The 14,452-nt window shown below is 38.4% G+C and overlaps 1 protein-coding gene across 2 annotated transcripts in view; it reads left to right on the plus strand.

The window, feature by feature from the left end:
- The window catches only part of Piezo (piezo type mechanosensitive ion channel component), a 40,781-nt gene that overhangs the window by 5,188 nt on the left and 21,141 nt on the right, over positions 1-14,452 (plus strand). For both annotated transcript variants that reach the window (XM_078177443.1, XM_078177444.1), the window contains exons 2-7: positions 4,976-5,068; positions 10,610-10,825; positions 11,407-11,636; positions 11,730-12,161; positions 13,714-13,761; positions 14,146-14,257. In XM_078177443.1, coding sequence (XP_078033569.1) covers positions 5,005-5,068; positions 10,610-10,825; positions 11,407-11,636; positions 11,730-12,161; positions 13,714-13,761; positions 14,146-14,257 — 1,102 coding nt within the window. In that variant the 5' untranslated portion in view covers positions 4,976-5,004. The remainder of the gene's footprint in view (positions 1-4,975; positions 5,069-10,609; positions 10,826-11,406; positions 11,637-11,729; positions 12,162-13,713; positions 13,762-14,145; positions 14,258-14,452) is intronic.

Below are 14,452 nucleotides of genomic sequence, written 5' to 3' on the forward strand. Positions count from 1 at the left end.
GCGTAACAGAGTGCAACGCTATGCACAGCGTTCACCTTGTTCTCTTCACCGCGGTTGTCGATTGTGCTTCCAGAACGAACCGATGCTAAAATTATCGGGATTCCGCGATGACTATGTCATCGGCATCAATTCGCCGCTCTCTAACGAATACTAATCGAACGCTATAAACCGCGTTCTCCATGGCCGCTGTCTTTTTCGCAGGCCGTCGGAGCAGAACCTTCGATGTATAGTTTGACTAATTGTTGGATGCGATTGTGTGGGCAATGAACGAAGTTCAAACCTTTCCCGACTCGCGGCTCGGTTATCTGTTTGCCGACCGGCGATCGATAAGATAATGATTCATCTTCGCAATGTGTGCACAGGATTAGTTGGTCGACGAAAGCCGTACGTAATAACCAGGTCTGTTGCTCGGATGCGTTTATAATAAAAATTTAGTGGAGATGTAAAATTGAGTTTTGTAGATGATATTTAGAACAATATGTATTGAACAATACGTATTATCTTAGAAGTATTAAAATTATTAAATGAAGGTATGAGGTTTAATGTTTAATATAATGTAGTCTGTTATTAATATATTAATTATTAAACACAGTCTGTTACTATTAAATTGCTTCTTTTAATTATGTCAATTTCAAAATAGTGTAACGATTTATATATTTATCATATTATTATATAATTTATTATGTTTATATATTTATTATATTATTATAGGATATGTACACGATATGATTTATTTTTTAAAGAATTCTTGTAAAAAGAAAAATTAAAAAATATTGTATAGGAAAATTAATTTTTAACTGACTGCTTAAAAGATTGCACTATTCATTTTATTTATATTAATCTACAATAATGCTAATGTTATCCTAAATGGTTCGTCACAATTATGTTCGTCGTTATTCCATTTTGATCAGCAAGGATTGAGAGATCAGCGAAGACTAATAAAAAACAAGGGAACGCGAGATACGTAAATTGTAGATTGCAACGATACCGTAGCTATTTACTAGATGAAATTGCGCAGAAATTAATCAGAGAATCGCTGCTGATTGAACGTCAACAACGAGACTCATCTATGACAAACACTTATGTCATTTCGTCCGTATACATCGTCGCCGGTTTAGTAAAAGCCACGGACGAGACACGCGTTGATGAAAATGCGAACTGAAGTGCCGGGGACTGGTTAAGTAATGCAAATGCACTGCACCGTCATTCGCATGTGTTCACCGCTACGGTTTCTCAGTACTCGCATATAATGCAGACAAGTCGACATTGAATATACCACTTCTGGCGACGCTAAACTAATATTTACATAATTTCTTTTTAGGTAATCATTTCTGTTCCGGTTTAAGTTACAGTTGAAGAGAAAAAAAATTGTTGCTTATTAGGTACGGCATTTATTAGTTAACAATGTTTAAGAATAAAATATTTTTCTAAATATTTCTGAATAATATTATCGAGAATGCTATATGGTACTTTTTTTATGTATTAGTTTTTAGGTTATGATATTTTTATTTCTGCCAAATTTATCTATTTCAAAATATTGCTTAGGAATGAAATATATTTCTAGGTATTTTTAAGTAATATTTTTTAGTGTGAGGCAAGATATTTTTTTAAAAGTTTCTTTTTAATCCTAATGACGTCTGAGATACTTAAATTGTTATTATGCTTGCGTGAGGAGAATTATATTATTTAAAATCATTTATATAAAAATTATACTACATACAAAATTATATATAAGTAATTATACATAAATAAATTATTCTATACAGGATTGTGTATATAAAAATTATACTATATAGAATCGTATACATAAAAATCATACTATTCTCTACAACTCTCCACTATTGCTTGCAAAACTTGTCCTTCTAAAAATATATCAAAGTTTCCATCATCTGTCGAACATAAAAGTGAACGTCTGATAACAAAAACGCCGCCATGACTCATCCTCCGTAGCATCGATCGCGCTATCACTCGTTCGACTGTCAAAAGGAACAATGCTCCTCCACATGGTCACCAGAATAAGACAATCAGCCTATCGAACAGATTAACGGTGCCCATGGGAACGCGTTTGCCGCATTAATCGCATAACTCCGAGCGTCACCGTTTCTCCCAGGCAACGATGCGAGAAGCAAGGTAACGCATCGCGTGCAAAAATTATGACGTTTCCAGCCTACGACCGGACGTTCTTATTCATCGTAGCGAAAATACTCGATGAACAATTATCTCGACTGCAATTACGACCTAGCATGCCAACGATAAACAGTATAATATATCCCAGCGTCGAGTTGTAAATTAGATAAACATACACGTGGTATTCTTCCGTTCGTAGGGGCTGATAATTTCAATCTTTTTATTGTACTATTAAATTGTTCGATGGTATCTTTGATCTGGGTTGAGCAGTAGGAGAACGGGAAGGATGGGAGATACAATCTTGCGAGCATAATCGACGATTGAATCATGTTCAGATAGAACCCTTCCTTCCTGTCTCGAATAATGCCAATTATAGCGATATAATTGCGCTCGTTTGTTATTACGTAAAAAGAAACAAGGATAGCGGAATCAAAGTTAAATATGCAGTAGAATGGAACGATAGGTTTGCAGATGTTACAGAAAATTGTTAAGTCCAAGGTTTCGTATAAATTAACATTGGAAAATTGACCGGTGCACTTGTGCTTGCGGTAAGTAGAAACGGAAAGCAATGACCAGACGCGTTAAAGTGACGAGTGCCGTGTCGGTCACATGTCAGCGGCGCTAATGTCTTCCTAGGTTAATTTTTGGTGTAGTTAATTTTTACTGGAATTTATTTTTAATTTCTACTAGAATTTGGACTTAATTTCTACTGGGATTTCTACTTAATTTTTACTGTAATTTGTACTTAATTCGTACTGTGTACTTAATTTTCTATGTAATTCGTATTTAATTTATATTGTATTTTGTACGTAATTTTTACTGTAATTTATACTTAATTAAAATTATAATATGTACGTAAATTTTATCATAATTATTTTAGAATATAAAATAGTTAAATATCATCCCCTACGATAAATCGTAACTTCCCGTTTTAGTATTAACAAAACTAATTATTTTCAATCTTTTCGATAAGTAAAAATATAAGAACATTCTATTCAATGCTTTGGGCTTATCTTTTACACCCCATTCCTTATATTTATAACACTAGATAATTATTGAAATAATTACAGAAATTTCAGTAATCGAATATCCAGCTGTTAGACAGCAAAATTATTTGCCACTGAAACTGTATGGCGGTACAACTTGTGCAATCTTCGCCCTTCAGAGAATTATTTATAGATCTGGCAATTCCATCCCCTGGTTACGTTATTATATTACACCCCAAACCCCATCGCAATCGACGGGGTCCAACACGGTTTCTGAAAACAGGATAGGCACGCCTTCCAAGGATTCCGGTATCCTCCCCCTATGTAATTGGACAATAATTAAGCTGGGCGCGCCGCGTTTTATCGAGGATCGTCGAAAGCTCTTGTCCCCCAGAAAATCGCTTTGTCAGACCTCGTCGAATTCATATTTTCCACTCGTCGATGCATGCTGCGCCTTTGTCGATCGGAAATCTCTCGACGAAGCAACTTGTATGGGCTAATCTATTTCCCATGTCTCTGCAAGAGTTGGAAATTGTGATGACACAAATATTAGAGACTAGAGATGCAACGATTAATTGTTAGAAATATTCTGATCTAAAGAAATGCTATATTTTAAGTGTGAAGGATTTGAAAGGGTTTTTTAGGGGTTTATATTTTAATTTTGAGGTTATGGAAAAATAGAGAATGTCTCTGAGGATATAATTAACTAGGATAATATTTTTAATTATTTTTTTGTGGGGAATATAATTAGTTAAGAAATAATAGGAAACTCAGGAAACTTAGGGCTTATAAAGGCGCCATCTTTAATTGTTTTAGAGCTCATACCTTATTTCAGTCGTCTCAGAAAAATTTATACCGATGCTGGGGACAAGAAGAAATGTTTAAAAAATATTCTGCCTTCTAGAAGCGCTATATTATTAATATTAGAGACACATAATATTTAAAGGCATATTCTGAAGTACAAAGTTTAATTTTTAAAAAATCGACCTCTTTACAGATTTTAAATTTCAGAAAATTTTATACTGTTCCCAAAAGCAATGAAATATGTTATAAAAATATTCAATCTGAACGAAACAATATACATCACAATCGAGGGTCTTCAACCCCTTCCCGTACTTTAGCGAGTCAGACTCGCGATGAAGATTTTTGCCCAAATATGAATATCGCGAGTCAGACTCGCGAACAGTTACTTGGGCCAAACATAAATATCGCGAGTCTTCAGTCGCGAACACATACTTGGGCCAAACGTAAACATAACAATCATACAGGCATTGCGGGCATCTACATTTCGGATCGTATTGCAACTGTTTACAAACATCAGTCTAGTCTGTTTAGCGCGCGTTGATGCGGGCCGCTTGGGCCCGAGTTTCGTCGAGCTAAATGGCACGGGGAGGGGTTAAAAGTGCCCACTCAATGTACATCAGCTGAAACCTCGTTGACCACAGCTCCCGAAAATTTACACCGATCCCAAAGACCCAACTTACAATAAATAATTCTGTCCAAGCATTCTACACGAAAAAACCAGCCGAGTTTTCCCAGTTCGTTTACGGTGAACGACCGCCTCGGTCAGCTTTTTCGGGTTAATATTTCACTGGCAGCGTTCCCGGCGATGTTTATGCGGGCAGAATGGAGTGGCCGTGTAATTTTCGGCGGTAAAACGGTTACAGATCGTAAATCGGGAGGCAAGGGTGAGGGCGGTAAAAGCGAAGGGCAGAGGCGAACGAGGTTAAAGGTATCCGACTGCGGCAGGGTCGGTATCGATTCCAGTCGTGCCGACACTGCCGCTGCACAGAATCTCGAGATGTTGACAGCGATGGATCGTGGATCGTTTTACTAGCCCCGGTTTTTCTCTTGTGTTTCAGGGTGAAAGGCCGTCCGAGCTCATCCAGCCATGACGAGGTATTGGCTGAACGTGGCCCTCTTCAGGGTCGTCCTACCGGCTGTCCTGACAGGATGTAAGTGTTCGACGTAACGAGAATGTGTCACCGCGTGTATCGGTTTCTTGGCTTGTCGAATCTAGTTCGCAGCGGCCGGCACCGTTCACCCGTCGAAACGAGATATTTCCGGGTTCGGTTTTCACTGGAGTCACTGCGGCATTGTGCTAGCTGCACCGTGGAATCGTTTTATTGATATACGGGGACTCTGACAGGTGGCACGCGCCCCCGCTAAAAATAGCGCTGTTCGATTTATTAATTGATTAGGCCGGTCCGTTCTCGAAAGCCTTGGGAAATATTTATCGAGCTTCCGAATTTGTTTTAACCACGTAAACTGCAATATCATTGCTTCTTTTAAATCAAAATGAAATTCCAATCTTCTGTTATCAATATTTCAACCTTAATCTAAAGCTTTCAGCGATTTATTAATTAATTTATGTGCGACGAACAAAATAGACTTTCTCATTTTCTTTTAATACTTTCAGAAGAATTTACTATATTATATTAATCTAAATAATTTAATAGATCACAAACGAGATTATAAAATTTTTAAAAGCTTTTTAAACAGTCCTCGCGCGATAGAAATAATTTAAATAAACTGAGTGCCATTAATTAGCGATTAATTAATTAATATCGTATAGATAGTGCTGCGAAACGATATAAATGGTAACTGTAGTTAACAAGGTTACACGAATGAAAAATGTCGCATTTATTTCCGAAATAGATATAATTGGCTGTCACTCGGGAGCTTGAATTACAGCTCGGAAAGCTCCGATCGTTCCGCTGTTATCAATAAGCAGATGTCAGGAAACTTGGCGTGACGTTGTCAAGCGATAAAACCGGCACCGATAACTGGCTAATATTATGTCAGCGTTTCGAAACAGAGCTGAGAATATTTTCACAAACGCGGACGGTCTTGGATTGTAATGACTAAATAATGCCGGACGGCGTATACTCGTGACATCATTATACTAAAATAGTCGATGTTTTGGACCGTCTAATGACCTCGAGTCTCGTCCAGTTCGCTCTGAATCGCTCGTGAGAAACTGGAAACAGTATATGGTGGCCAAGGTGGGAATTAGGAATGGGAGAATAATTGATTGAGAAGCTGAGTCACTATAATAGATATCAGGGTATAGCTATAATAGATATAGCTATAGTAGATATAACTATAATAGATATAACTATAATAGATATAACTATAATAGATATAACCATAATAGATATAACTATAATACATATAACTATCATAGCTATAACTATCACAGCTATAACTATAATAGCCATAACTATAACAGATATAACTACAATAAATATGACTATAACAGATATAATATAAACTAACTATAATATTTACTGTCTAACATGTCCGTCATCAACGCATTTTAAAATGCTTAAATAAAACAAGAATTGCTCGCGCCTTTTTTTCCTAGAATCAGTTTTTTAAATAGCAAATAGTTTGCAAGTTTTAGGTGACGCAGTTAAAATATCAATTTACCATATAAATTTTTCCAGTTAGAGAAAGCGTCTGAAAATTTCTTGGTCACCGTTATCGAGAGATAAATTGGTATTAAGAGCCGAGATGTTGACCACTCCGTTGCCGTGCGGCGTTTAATAATGCCATTAATTATCAGCGCTTTATCACCAGGCCGCATATGCTAGATCGTGCCGCGATGCGTCATATACAGTTATTAGAAATGTTTCTGCGCCTGTACGAAGGGCATCGATCATTTCACTCGGCTGTACATACCTTCATTTCAATATAATAATCGAAATTCTATCGAGTCTAATTTATTCTAGTTTTATTTTATTTATCTTATTTTACTTTATTTATTTTATTTTATTTAGCTTATTTTATTTATGTTATGTTATTTTCCACGCTTGTTTATCCGTCTCGGATTATTTTCCTCTCACCAGCTTCAACCTCGAGAGTTCAGCGTGATTCATTATCGATCTCTAGACTGCGGATCTTTTTGCGCATTCTCGTTCGCCTACGTCATTTCGCGAAAATAAGATTTAATAAAAAGTGTCCCTAGTTGTCTAAGAGATTGTTCAGGGTAGGAATGAAACAAAAACTCAAATCTTCAAGAGTAAGTAAATCTTCAGGATTTACGCATGTTGTAAATATACGAAGATTCGCAGTTAGATCACTGACGGTAGATTCATCGCAGACTTCAATTTAATGTAATACTTTATCGATCGATAACCTGCGAATCGGTTGTCATGGTAACCAATAATTTGTTATCTGTTATTGAGATATATAATCTATAACAATAGATTGAGATATAACAATAGACTGAGATATAACGAGCTAGATTGCGTTACTGGAAGCTCCAATATCATTATACAATTCTTTAAATATTAAATTATGATTCGTAAAATAAATAACAAAAAGATAAAATAAATAAAATAGATAGTATTTAATACTATTCAATGCTAATATAATAGAAATATAAAAATGTTAGAAGATTTATTTAGAAATAACAGAAAATGTATACGACATTATCAAGTGTTTAATTTAATTTAAAATTATAAAGTCAAAATTTGCTATAGGAAAAATACTAGCACATAAAAAGTCGCAGTAATATTCACATTGTTCCATACATTAAAATGTTTATATAATCTATACCAACATGTTAAAAACCCGCCTCGTTTATCGTCATCTCAATTGGTTTCCGATATGTCCGCGCAGTCATAATGGAAAATGTTAGCCCTAAAACCATAATAAAAAGCAATTTTAACCGCGTTAGTAACTATCGGAAACTCGGCAGAAGCGCGCCGAAGTTCGCTAACTCCGCGACAATAGGCAATTAATTAAACGGATCGGTCGACTGCTGGGAAATTGGTTCTCGCCCGAATGAGAAACGACGTATCCCGAACGCGGTCGGAAGTTCGTCCAGCACGCGTACACAGATAAATTTCGTGACAGTGCGTCGGGATGCCGGTATGACAGCGTCGGGACGCGTTCGTTCTCGGTTTACAGGCGTCGTCTATAATTAGGCGAGCACCGCGTCTCCTGAATTCCAGGTTTACTGTCACTTTGATGCGACTTCTCTCTGGTCTCACGACGACACACATTTTCTGACTCTATCAGCACTCGATCACCTCGACTGTATCACTCGATCGCGTCCGGCGCTCTTTGAAATGAAAAAGACTCGCGGGATCGGCGCACAGAAATTTTCTCTTCCCTTTCCGAAGTTTTCTTTGATCGTGTGACCTGGATCACCCGGCGGCGTAAAAGAGGAAGAATTACGACGCCGCTGTGTGTACGTGTGCTATCGTTATCGCTCCAGTTATCGTCTCGCGGCGGCCCGAACGGAGTAATTAACTATCCGCGGTCTCTGCCATTAACTGGGCCGTGTTAAAAAGCCGCCGGGAAAATTGTTTTCGAAAATCCGGCTACGTTGACGCACGATTTCACGAATATTAACTGACAGTCCAATTCGATTACGCGGCCGCCTAATTGGAAGTTAATTGGCCTTTTAACTGCGAATTACATGAATGGATTCGTCACTCGTTTCGGCGATCGGAAACTTCTTTTGAGCGATTCTGTCGCGACGAATGGAAACGAGACGATTTGTAGGAATCGTTTGATGAGATTGGATCCGGATAAGGGAAGAAATAACTGCGAGCTGCGATATTCAATAATGTAAATGCACCGGGGAGAAAAGCGAGTGAGTTTGTGCGATGTTCAAGGATTTAATTCGCTGGATAATTACTTTATCTGGTTATGGCATTTCACAGGAGATTTTCATTTGTTGCAAGCATTGATGAGAGAAATACTGAATAGTGAAAATATTGGAAGAATTGGGAACATTGTTACGTTAATTTCAATTGAATACAATTGACGAGAGAGCGGATAAATTTTTATGAGACTCTCTTCAATTTTTACTTTTATTTTAAATCTTATTATCGCTTTTAAACAATCTTTTTTTCTGTAAAGATCCGTCAGTTATATCACAGTATTCGTATTCATTAATATAAAATTCTTATGCTAACACTTTACCAACTGATAAAATACAATAGTATAGTAAGTGGTATAGTAATTTATAAATCGGCTTTCCATTCCGATCGGTAGCCTACGAATCGGTTGACATGGCAACCAATAACTTTCTATTTATTATTAAGGTAATATTATATAGCTTTTTTTTATTGTTTAACGCTAAAGTTATGCAAATATAAAAATATTTACGGCCGAATGATAAAGTGTTAATACTGTTTGCCTCGCGTTATATCTTCATAAGTATTCACAATTTAAAAATCATATTACTTAGCCCCCGCAAAATATATCACTAAACTGCTACCGTGTTACATTTATTTTACAAGATTGAAATATAATTTTAGGAATGGAATGAGCGTACAAAAAGATAAAAGAATTCCAGTGGCGAAACTCTTGTGAAATTGCTTCTACAGATTGTTCCAATAAAACGTCGGAGAAAATCGAACGCGCGGTGATTTTCCGGGAGCCGAAACGCGGATAATACGCAGCCGAGTTTCCTTGGCAGCTTAACAAGCTTTCCGTTCGTGTATACCAAGCTGACTCCGGAATAGAAAGTGGTTTTGTCGATGGGAATGAAAGGGAAATGGGACGGTCCGCGAAACAAACTGGATCCGCGAGAGAGCTTCAATTTCGGTTGGAAACCGTGTCCGATCGAAATCAAAAGGACGATAAAAAAAACGCGAGCACACGTGTTTCCTCCGAACAGGCTCGTTAAGGGATTAATCAACTTAACACCTCCCCGCGGTGCCGAGCAATTACCTGGCCCGGCTCCATTTAATTACGCGCGTGCACACGTGTTTCTCCACTGTATATCTATGATTCACGGCTTATCAACGCGTGCTAGGCGCGGCCATAAATCTAAGCGAGCGTTGCCGAAGTTTGCGAATCGTCGAAACTCGTCGTCGTTCCGTAGGATTCGGGGGACGCTGAAATGTCAAACCTTATTGTTTCTGGGCTCGCTGACCTTTTAACGAGTGGGAAATTCTTTCTCCCGGAGCCTGATTAAGGCGAGATGAGTGCATTTGTACGGTACGGTGGATATCGTTCGGGAAAAGGTCATAACCTGGAATCGCAGGGAAAGATTGTGCGAGCCACGGCTATTGTTCAACAATGGATAAATTAAAGGCTTTGGTGGACTGATGAAAAATGCGGACGACTTTAGAATTTCGTTTCGTGGAAATTCACACTGAAATTGTTAATATATTTGTTGTTTAATCCCTTGCACTACGATCCCTTTCACGCACGTTTATTAGCACTAATTTATTCTTAATATTTTCCTTAATAGGACAAAATTAGTCATGTTTCTTCTATTGTCTTTATTTAGTTCCATTTCTAGACTACGATAGCCAAAGAATTCAATTTGGTTTCGATTTAGAAGAAATTAATAATTTATTAATTCAGTAGAACTTGCGTGGAATATTTATCACGAGTCTGACTCGTTATTATAGTACAAGGGGTTAATTATAACCGATACAGATGGAAAATGCAAACGATTGTAGAATTTCGTCTCGCTGAAATTCAGACGGAAATTGTTCAATATATTTGTTGTTTAATTATAACAGGTACGATATGGCGACCTGTGGGACTGTCACTGGTCTACTTGGGCCTAATGCTGTATTCGCCGCATGTTCCGATACCGAACGCGAAGACCATGGCCGGCCACACTGGCCTCTATCTGAAGACCGCCATAGGCCTGTCCTTCCTCACCGCTATCAGCCAAATCACCTTCCACATAGTCTTGCTGGCGCTGCCTGCTTATGGTCACTTCCTCCACAATTGTACGTAATCAATCTCTTTTGCGATGGACTCTATATTGATTTTCCATTAAAAAGCTATTTGTGACGGAGCTGTTCCGTGGAATAACAGAACCATAAATAGAAACTTTTGCAATTTGTCCAAGCTTCAAAATTTACGATTGTTGGTTTCAGAAGCTGTGCTAGTTTGAATGTAAATAAAAAAGTTAATAATTTTATTCTTGCCATTTAATGTGTATTGCATTATTAGTACGAAAATTGGTTGTTGTTCAAGGATGTATCCCTTGTATAAGTTACTTAGGCTACTTCCACCGACTATAAGCGAAAACTAATCAAGATAAGTTGAGTCAAACAATAGGGAAGGGGTTGCAACTTTGAACATCAAGCTATCTTCTTTAAAACACTATTAACTAGTTACTTTTTTTAAGTCGTGAATAAATAACGTTTCATGTCAGGACGATTATACTCATCAAGAACATCAATCTGTTCAAATGAATAAATAAATGCTAGAAATAAAATTAGTATAAAATAGTCATTTTATTAGAATTTAATTGTGTATGATAAGAGATGCACCAGCTAATTAATCGTGTCTTGAACTCCCTCAGGCGAGTTGTTGGAGGTGGTGTGCAGACACCTAGGCTTCGTGAGGCTAGATAACGCGTCCGCGTGGGAGGTGTTCTTTTGGTTGATCCCGGAAGTAATTGTTTTACCAAGCACCGTCGCGATTTACTCCATCTGCCGCTATTTAACGAAAAAGCCGTCAACTGACGTGGAAGATGACATCAGCGTCAGGAGAGCCACGGCATCCAAGAAGGCTGAAGACAGCACCGCGAAGGTGGACCTATCTTCTAACCTCATCTACCATCCTCTAGCTCTTCAAAATTAATTTCTACAAATTCATTATTTAACTCTTTCTATTATCCGATAGATAATTAATTTCCTGGGGCGCATCGGGACCTACCTAGTCCTAGCCTCGTTGTGCATCATGTCGTCCCTGAACCCATCCATAGAAGCTGGCTTCTACTTCCTGGTGTTCCTCGGAGCGGCCACTTGGTGGGCCTGCAACAAGGAGCTGAGGAAAGGATTCGCCATGCTGTGTCGCTTCGTGATGATCGTCGTGGTCCTCCACATCCTAACGTTGCTCAGCTACCAGAACCAAGTTCCCCAGGAACTGATCCCCATCAACAGCACCTGGCAGCGTTACCTGGCACTATCAGCGATCTATCAAACGAACTGCAGCGATCCTAGGAACATCGACTACACGGACGACGCCGATTGGCTTATCTACGCCTACTGTCTCCGGTTGTTCTGGCTCTACTACGTCCTGGCGTTGCAGTCGAAGTTCCTCAGCCAAAAGCCGGTGAGTTCGCCTTCTGCCGCGTTGCTCCGTACGTTAGACTAATCGATCTTGAAGGGATATATATATATAACTGATAACCGAGATCGAGGAGTCCCGAGGAATTGCCAGGTTCAAGGAAGAACTTTTGCCAGCATGATTCGATTCGCGATCGGGCACAGCTCGCGGAAAGTTCTGATCAAACGTCGAGCTCCTCGTTTGATGATCGAAACTTTCCGCGAACACCGTGCGACAATTAATCCGATCCTCTTGGAACGTCCTTCAATGGATAAGGATTTCAAGTGTCTATTGCCTATTATTAACATACACGCGGTTGAGGAGAACTATTATTAACGCCCAGTGTCGCCACCAGTTAACACGATCTCTAAGCTTCCTTATGTCAGTCTCTCAGACTAACTAACCGTTTTACGGATAGAATGATTAACACAAAGTGTGCCCAGTACCGAGGGACGTCGCTTTTACTAACAAGGCGTTGCAGGCTAAGAAAATGAAACGTTTGAGCGGCAGGCTGGAGAATCTGGACACTCCGTTGTCCAGACACGTTTCCATCAGGCGGAGGACACCGTCCCAGAGGTGGCAATCGGCGCGGCGAAGGGCTCGCGTAAGGATCCCGTCGTCCTGCATGAGCCAGATAGTCGAATTTATCTCTCTCTCTCTTTCTCTCTTGGAAATCTCGTTCAGATCTTTGTGTCACTTTATGGACAGTCTCGTGTTCTTGCTCTGGTAGACTGTAGCTGTTTACTGTACATTTCGTTGTCGTTCGATTCTTCGATTATCTTTGCTGCGATTTTTACGATTAGACGGATCTTTATAGAGTAAAATGCAAGGAAGTGTGCACTTTAATTTCATTTTTAATGCAAGACCGTGTTTTTTAAGGCTAAGACCACTGAGCCGAGAAGTTTGTCACCTGCGTCGCTTTTTAATTGACATTTGCTTTATAACAATAGCTTCTGTTATTATAAGAGTAGTTTTAGGAGTTAGATATTATCACTGGTTCAGAGGTTTTAGTGTTAACAATAGAAATCTTTCGTTTTTATGATCTATTTTTTGAACATGAGAGTTTGCACGAAGGTCCACCATCTTCATGATGATCCAACAAGTACCTCGCAGTAACATAGTCACGAAATAAAAATAAAATTCACAAAAATGAGATCAATAACTTTAATTACATATTATGCAGTTAAAATTATTAACATTTCGAACGATCAAAATTTTTATCGCTATAATTGTTTATTCAATGTTTCGAAGACGAGTATTTCTAAAGAAGAAAGCTGCAAGTTGTATCATCATGGTTTTCGTTATAGAATTTTCACGATTTCTGTAAAATAGTGAACTTTATTGTAAATAGTTTGAAGCATCTACTGGGAATGGTTATGTTAATGTACAAACATTGTACAGCGTTAACGATTGTTTTCAACGCCCCCCTCTCCCGTTCAGGTAACATCCGACTTTTGATTTTGCTGTCGCATTTCCAGATTTCTGGTTGTTGATTAACGCTGAGCAAATTCGTTTTCCGTTTTGGATGCCGCTATGTTTAGTTTGCCAATTGTTTTAGACGCCGATCGTAAATTCGTCGTATCCACCGGCCGACGAGCGCACACCCGTACGTATAACGATTAAGTTTGCATGTATCATTATCGCTTCGTCCACTGCTAACACCGAATACACACACTGATCACTTATTATAAATCGGCGGGGCTGAGATATCGCATGCGTCGACGCTCGAGCGATCGTCACGAGTATTTTTCTTTTCTTTTTTTTTTCTTTTTCAAAAAACAGTATTGTTCTATACACTATCGTTTTCTTTCTCTGAAAATTGTTCTTCGCTAACGGTGGAGGTAAACTGTACGATTTTCACGTAGCTTGCATGTGTATCGTCCGAGATCTTGATACAGTCTTCTATGGGGGATTCGTGAGAGTAGATTTTATAGAGTTAGTTGTTATTTTCTCGAAATGTTTCAACAACAGAGTTATGTTTCGCAAATAGCTGATGAGGTTCGGATCTGCGAGAACGGGGCTACTGCAGGACTCTACCGGAAGCGTCATCGTACAGGATGGTCATCAAGATGACAGCATCCAGATGCAAAGTATGAGCGACGGTAAGAGAAATGAAAAGATATTAACCCTTTGAAATTATTAAAATAATTTTTCTGGCTTATAGTATTTCCATTTTATGTGACAAAATGTATTTTATAAATATGATATTGTTTTCTGCGACTCGTACCAATAGTTTTATTGTTAAGAATTTGTTTAATCTAAACTGTGTTGGCATAAAATTTATTTTGAGACGTGAC

Source organism: Augochlora pura, chromosome 3 (genome assembly GCF_028453695.1).
Source record: "Augochlora pura isolate Apur16 chromosome 3, APUR_v2.2.1, whole genome shotgun sequence".
NCBI lineage: Eukaryota > Metazoa > Arthropoda > Insecta > Hymenoptera > Halictidae > Augochlora > Augochlora pura.